Source organism: Myotis nattereri, assembly GCF_964212035.1.
Source record: "Myotis nattereri genome assembly, chromosome: 12".
NCBI classification, from domain to species: domain Eukaryota; kingdom Metazoa; phylum Chordata; class Mammalia; order Chiroptera; family Vespertilionidae; genus Myotis; species Myotis nattereri.
Window position 1 is genome coordinate 76,282,556 of NC_138087.1, and position 7,268 is coordinate 76,289,823.

A 7,268-nucleotide genomic window follows, 5' to 3' on the forward strand; every position below is an offset into this window, starting at 1 on the left:
GGTGAGGCCTGATGCTCCGTTGCAGGGCCCCAGGCCGCTGGGAAGCCCCAGGCGGGGCCCTGACAGTGATGTCTCTTTCCTGGAGAGGCCGCCCAGGCCGGGCTGCTGCTGCTGCTGCTGCGATGGCGGCCTGTGCCCACCAGAGGGCGCCAAGGCCTGGCGCCGCTCCGCTGAGCTGGCTCTGCAAACCCAAATTCTTTTTAATTGAAAATTTTTTTAATTCAAAAAGGATTTGCTGTTTGTAGGCGAGTGCAGGTTTTCCTTATGTGGGAGACTAATGTCTTGAGTAAACAGATCTGGGCCCAAATCCACCTTCAAAGGTGCTCGCTGTTTGCCCAGGGGAGAGAGGGGCTTCCAGAGGCGGCCCTAGTCTCTTGGGCAAACACTTTGGGGCCGCAATCCCGCCGAGGACAGCGTCTGTGGGAAGGGTTATCCGCAGCCTAAGGGGGATTATGTCAGGGGACATATGTTGAAATTTCATTTGGGGAGTTAGAGAACACAAGGGGGGGAGTCTCCTTTCTCTCCAGCCAATATAACCTAAAAAGGGAAAATCCCAAGGGCAGAGGTGGGGGACCGCAATCTGTGCTGCGCCCGGATCCAGGCGGGGGGTGAGGGGAGGGCTGTGTACTTGGGCTGTGAGTCAGGAAAGGGCTCTGTGTGCTCTCCCCCTGCCCCTGCCCCAGACATGAGAGGAGGAGGATTTAGCAGTTCATCCTGGAAGGCCCATCTGTGCCTCCTTCCTAGGGACCCTGCCCCTACTCCTGGCCACAAAGACTGGCCTCAGGACTCCCTCAGCCCAGGCCAGCACTTGCTTTCCCAGGCTGGGAGTGTCGCGATCCCGCTCTGGCCCCCACCTTTTCTGGGGCCACCCCTGCTGGCACCCAGTCAGCAGAGGGCTCAGGCCTCTGGCTCTGGACATCTGGGAGCTACTGCCTCTGCCTCCACCTCCCTTCATGGGCTCTCTGTGCTGAGCAGCCCCCACAGATGCAGGCCTGACCGCCCCCGTGTCCCCACCACCCCGGAACCGGAGCCGGCACAAAGCCTGCCCAGCAGGGCCCCGCAAAGCCTCCCAAAGGAGGGCCTGGCCACTGGCACTGGCGCCTCCTCATTTGAGAGGTGCCTCGCCCCTGCTGCCCCAGGCAGGCGTTCCCAGCTGGTCTCAGAGCAGCCGAAGTGAAGCCCCCGGCCTCCTGCACCCCCTCAGCCCAAGCGCTGGGCCCGGCCTCTTCCCTCCCCACCTTGAAACATCTTCACACCCGAGTCCAGCTCCCCGGGCCCCAAGTGCTCCCACTCCCCCCCGACCCCCAGTTCCACGTCTCCCCAGAATGCTCCTTGGCCACTGGCAGCAAAGCTCTCGTGCTCTCTCCCCGGCCTTGTCTCCTGTGCGCCCATTTGGCCCCCAGCGCCCAGCACTGGGTGGATGCGGTGGATTAGCTCAGGCAGCCCGGGAAGGAACGCTTACTGCTGTGATGCACCTGAGCAGCCTCCAGGTGGCGGTATTGTCCCAGACTTCGCCCGGAGTCCACCGCCTCCTGCTGCAGGTCTGCCAGCCGCCTGGGAGCTGAACCCCAAGGTCCTGGCCTGGCCCCTCGTCCCTAGAGAGCAGAAGAGTGACCGGGCTCGTCACCAACGTACCCGGAGGCCAGGGGAGGTCAAAGGCACAAACCTCATCCCACCCGCAGCGCAGCCCTGGGAGGGCCGATTGTGACTCCACTCCATTGAGGTGTAATTGACATAAAACATTGTGTTCGTTTCAGAGGTGCAACATAAGGCTTCACTGTTTGTATGTATCTCAGAAAGATCAGTCCCGTTAACATCCATCACCACAGTTACAGAATCTTTTTCCCGTGATGAGAACTTCTAAGATTTACTCTTAGCAGCTTTCAAATATGCAAAACAGCATCAGCCATCGTCACCACGCTGCCCTCCACTTCCCGAGACTCCTTAGAACCGGAAGTTTGTACCTTTGACTCCCCCCCCTCCCTCCCCGCCACCAATCTGCTCTCTGACTTGGTTGGGGTTTTTTGTTTTGTTTTTTAGATTCCACACGTAAGTGAGATCATGTGGTACTTTTCCTCCGTCTGACTTATGTCACTTAGCATAATGCGTCACCAACAGCAAGACTTCACTCTTCTCAGGCCGAATAATATTCCACTGTGTGTACAGGGCTGGCCGAAGCTTGCCGCTGCCTGTGCCGTTCTGTTGAGTTACTGAAGCTGCTGTAACAGTCACACCCGCACGTCTTCCCATGCGAGCAGCTGTACTGTGCGCCACGCTTCCGCTATCCCTGAGCCGGTGAGGGCGCTTGGGGTGTGCTCTGCCCGGCTCATGTGAGGGAGCTGCGGGGGGCAGACAGCTCCTCGTTTGTCTCTTCACTTCCTTGGGCTCAGAGCCGGCAGGGGGACTGCTGGGTCGCGTGGTGGTTCTGTTTTTAGTTTTTAAAGGGTCTCCAAGCTGCTTTCCTTGCGGCGGCAGCAGTTGACATTCCCAGCAATGCACGCAGGTTCCCTTTTCTCCGTGTCCTCACCAACCCTTGTCACTTCCTGGGGACCCCACTGCAGAGGTGAGCTTACCGAGGTCCCGAGAGGAGCAGAGACCTGCCCGAGGTGCCCCGCGACGTGAGTGCCTCTCCCACCCTCTGCCCTCGGAGACAGGCTGTCTGTAGGGTCCCCATCCTTCCCCCACCGGGGCCTGTGGCTCCGCACCTCCACCTTCGCACAGGGACGGTCAGCCGGGCCTCCCCCAGCCCACATCTGTGTCTGTCTGTCTGTCCTGGGCCAGTGCTGTGGGACTGCCAGGCAGGGGGGTTGAGGACACTATCAAACCTGAAACCTTTCAACTTCCAGCTGCTCTCACTCAGCGTGGCCCCAGAAGTGCCTCCTGGCTGCAGGGGTGCAGGGGTGCTGGGGCAGGGGTGCTGGGCAGGTTCTGCCAGGTGCCTGGTGGGAGCAGAGCGTCCGGAGCCCTCCCTGTGGGGGTGCCCGGGGGATGCCCCCCTGCTGCCAGGGCTCCACCCCATCTTCCTACCAGCCTCCCAGTGTCCCCGCAGAGGTTGCGGCGGGCACTGCTTTAAGTAGGCGAGCCCTTTTCTGGTGATTCCAGCTGCTGAAAAGGTTTCAATTGTATTTTAAACGCTTGACAACCACTGACCTAGTGTAAGCTCCTCATTCCCAAAACCTGTAGGAGCACCTGGCCTTCAAGGTGACCCTCAGGTCCCCTGGCCCCACAGTAAAGGCGCTGCCCTCAGCCCAGGATCTGCCGGGTGCGCTCGGGGGCCAGTGGGTGCAGCCCTAGAGGGTCCTCGGCAGCTCATGAGGCCACTCGCACCCCTGCAGGGAGCGGGCACGGGCAGGGTGTGTCCGTCACCAGCAGTGCTCGAGGGCACGTACGCGGAGCGGCAAGTGGGGTCCCCTGGGCCTGGGGGCTGCACTGCCCTTGGTCAGGCTTGGGACGGAGACCCAGATCTGCCCTTGCCAGTGTGGGACCGTCTGCAGGGTGGGAGGCGGAGGGCGCCGGCGTGCAGCCTGGCACGCGGTCAGCTGGCGCGTTTGCCGCTGGCGTCGTGGCTCAGGCACTGCCGGAGCTGAGGTCTCACCTCGCGGGCGTGGGGCAGGGACTGTGAGAGGTACCAGCCCTCAGAGACCAGCAGGCACAGCAGCCCCACGGGCGGGTCTGCAGGCACATGCTCACACCCACAGCCCGTGTGCACGCACAGGGCCCGGCGCCCCGGGTCCCCCACACTGACGCTCTCTGTCCGTCCCCCCGCAGTACGAGTACAGCTTCCGCACCGAGCAGAGCGCCGCCGCCAGGCTCCCGCCCAGCCCCACGCGCTGCCAGCAGATCCCGCAGTCCTGAGGGCCCAGCTGCCTCCTGCCTCCTGCGGGGAGAAGACCATCGCCCGGTGCCCGAGTGCCCGCCTCACCCGCCCCCTCCGCCGCCCTCCACTGCCCCACCGGCTCGGCGGGGCGACTCGGGCAGCTGAGCTCTCCATCCCGGTCATCAGCTTGCCTGACATGACGCCCCCCTCCCTGGGGACATTCATAACCTCGACTAACCTGTGTGTGCCGTAGCGACGGCTCCTGACGTGTCCGTGTGAGGAGCAGTCGTCCTTAAACAGCCCTGCACCCGGGGCCACCAGTGACTCCCTTCCCTCCCGTCGCTGCCGCCAGCCACTGCCCCTCCTGGGAGACCCGGGCGGCTCCCATCACCCGCCCGGCGGCTGGAGCAAGGCCCTCAGCCCCACTGCATCAGGTGCCCCAGCGCCTCACGACGCTCTGCCCGAGGAGGAAGAGCCGGTGGCCCAGGTGGACCGCGCCTGGCTCCCCACCCGCTGTGAGCATCTGAGCTGGGACTCAGCACTGGATCCACACGGACGCCCTGAGGTCAGGGGCAGCGTGCCCGGCGCTCCCTGCCCAGGACGCTGTGCTCACCACCTCACACCCACGTCCCCCCAAAGGGCTCGTCTCTGCAGTGCCCACGTGCCATCAGCAGTGCCAACTGCCTCTGCCCGGTGCCTGACCCGGGACCACAGCCACTGGCCTCCCAGGTCGTCGAGGAAAGAGGCTCTGAGCAGGGCCCGCCGCGTCCCACCCACCTCCGCTCACAGGAACAGTCGGGAGCAGTCCGTCTGACCCTGTCGTCGAACCGGGACCAGCACTGACCTTTCTGCCACGAGTGGCCAGTGGACCCAGCGCCGCTGCGGAGTCCACCTCGACGCGCATCTGCCGTGAGCACGGGGTCCGCTGTGCCTGGAGCAGTGAGGTGCCCACCAGGACAGCAGCAGGTGGGGGGGGGGGCACCAGGACGGCAGCACGGGTGGGGGGGGGGCCCACCAGGGACAGACCTTCTTCCCTGCGGCCCCGGGAGGGCACGGGGTGACGGTGCCACAGGAGCCAGCCCCGTTAGGAAGCAGGGCCGGCGAAAAATACCTCACGCACCTGTCCCCCGCCACCCCCAGGCCCTCGCCGCCTGCCCCTGGGCCACCCCCTGGGTCTTCATTGTAATACCTCCTGCTTTCTGGGCATTGGGGTGTGGTCGCCTGGCCTCCCCAAAACCTGAGGACACCCCTGGTGAGACCGGCCTTCCCGGGCCTCCCTCGCGGCCAGGTGGCAGGAGACGCAGTGCGTGGAGCCCGCAGGGCCCCGGGGCTTTGGGATTGGTGCTTACCCAGGGCCCGAGAGCTGCCGGGGCTCAGTGTGCCGCAGGCACGAGCTCGTTGCGTTTCTGAGGAGTTAGGGGAGCCCCAGGCCCGGAAAACGTGTGTCTGCTGCTGCTTTGTGGTGGCGGCTGGTTCAGAACCAGGTGACCTGTGTAACTTGAAGGCCGACAGACGGTGGCGTCCAGCAGGCGGGGGGCAGAGGGTGGGGGGGAGGCAGAGCCCCGATTCCTCCTGTGGCTCCCGTGGTCAGTGCGCTCTGGCCTTCGACCTTTCTCACGCCCTGGTTGGGAGACTATCTCGACCAGGAGCACCCGGCAGCCCCTCTCCCTTGACTGACATCTCAGCCGCTCTGCTGGGACCTGGGTGAGGGCAGCCATCGGTGGAAGGGGAGGGGTGACCACAGCTCCCTGACCACGCCCCTGGGGGCCACCTGGCAGAGGCGAGACGAGAGCCCTCCCCGCATCGCAGACCTGGTCTAGGGCGTGGCCTCGCCTGAGCATCGTGATAAACGTGGCCTAGACCTCAAGGGTGACTGTTAGTAGCTGGTGGTGGCTTCCAGGCTGCTCCTAACCCTGCTGCTTTGCCTCATGAGGGGGTGAGGATGAGCAAGTGTGGGGGTGACAAGGCTCGGAACCGGGCTCTGGCTCACACCTACCAGCTTCTTCCTGGAGGGCACTCTTCTCAAGAAACCCGCTGCCCAGGGCGAGGGGGCGGGAGGGGGAGGCTCCCTTGGAAAGGTGAAGGCAGCGGCCCTCCCTCCGCCCCGGCCCCTCCGTCCCTCTGAGAAGACTGAGCGGAGCACAGCGCCCCCTTCCTTCTCTTCCCTCTGACATTCCGGCTCTCTCCACGGCCTTGGAGGTGGCACATGACGAGGAGGAAGTACCTGCTGCAGGTTCTCTTGTAAATTTATAAGCAGCTTCTACCCGACCCAAGTCCAAGAGCTGATCTTGGCCACGACCCTCCTCCACTTGGTGAGGGAGGAACCCGCCTGCGGAAGAAATAGCAGGTTAGACCCCAGGCTCCCGGCTGCGTCTCGTCCCCCCACCCCTGCCCGGGTGGTTGGTGGTGAGGAGCCGCGGGGTTGGGTGGGGACTGGCCCGTCCTTCAGGGAGGGGCGGGCGCAGGGCGACACGTGGAACTCATGTGCACTAAGCCCACCCTCCTTGCCAGGCCTCAGGCCGGCACCTTAAGCACATTTCTCCCCGTCATTCCCCCTCGAAAAGCAAACACCCAGACGTGGGCACTGTTCGCTCCGTCAGATGGAGGAGCCGAGACTTGTCCAAGGGCACAAGGCTGGTGAGTGGCAGAGACGGGTTTGGAGCCGTGTCGTTGGCCCCAGAGCCGCGGTGCCAGCCCTCCCACCATAAGCACACGCCTCGGAGCCGGGCCAGGGCGCGAGCTGGCTACCCCTCACTTGCCATTTGTGGGGAAGCCCAGCCCGCAGCTCCTCGGAGGCCAGGGACCCTGAGGGCGAGGGCAGAGGGGCCTGCAAGTCGCACAGGCTGAGCGGTTCGAAGGCTCCCTGCCTGCTGTGCCCGGAGGCCTGCAGGCGCCCGGGGGTCAGCCAGCTTTCTTCGCCTGTTGTAAACGTGGCCTCGGCCGCCAGGGCTGTCACCCCCTGAGCCGGGCCTGCCCTCCCAGCGAAGGCGCGAACTCGCCGCAGGACCTGTTCTCGCCGCGTGTATTTATTCGAGGCGACTCCTGCGGTTGACAAAGGGAAGTTTCACTGTGTGATCGTCTGTCTCTTAATATAATTTGTTAAATAAATGTTTTAACCTTTTCCCGGCTCGCTGCTGTCTCTGAAGCCACCCGCTGGTCCCGGATGCCACCCCCTGGCCTCCCAGCCTAGAAGGAGCTGGGGCTGCTTTGCCCGGTTTCGGTTTCGCTTAGACGGGCTGGTCCGCGCAGGGGGATCAGGAGGCCGGGCCCGGCCTGCGCTCGCTGGCACCGGCTCAGGCGTGGCTCCTGGAGCGGGAGTCCCGTTGCCCACGAGCAGGCGAACGTGCGCTCCGCTCCGCGGGTCACAGCGAGGAATGCAGGCCTTTCCTCTGCGCCTGCCCCGCGCCCTGTCTGCGGAGGCTGGCCCGTGGGGGACGCGCAGCCGCGGTGT

At 64.4% G+C, this 7,268-nt stretch overlaps 1 protein-coding gene across 1 annotated transcript in view; it reads left to right on the forward strand.

The window, feature by feature from the left end:
• The window catches only part of MVB12B (multivesicular body subunit 12B), a 141,502-nt gene extending 134,564 nt beyond the window's left edge, over nt 1–6,938 (forward strand). Inside the window, exon 10 of the mRNA XM_081103898.1 lies at nt 3,769–6,938. Coding sequence (XP_080960024.1) covers nt 3,769–3,855 — 87 coding nt within the window. The 3' untranslated portion in view covers nt 3,856–6,938. The remainder of the gene's footprint in view (nt 1–3,768) is intronic.
• The last annotated feature ends 330 nt before the right edge of the window (nt 6,939–7,268 follow it).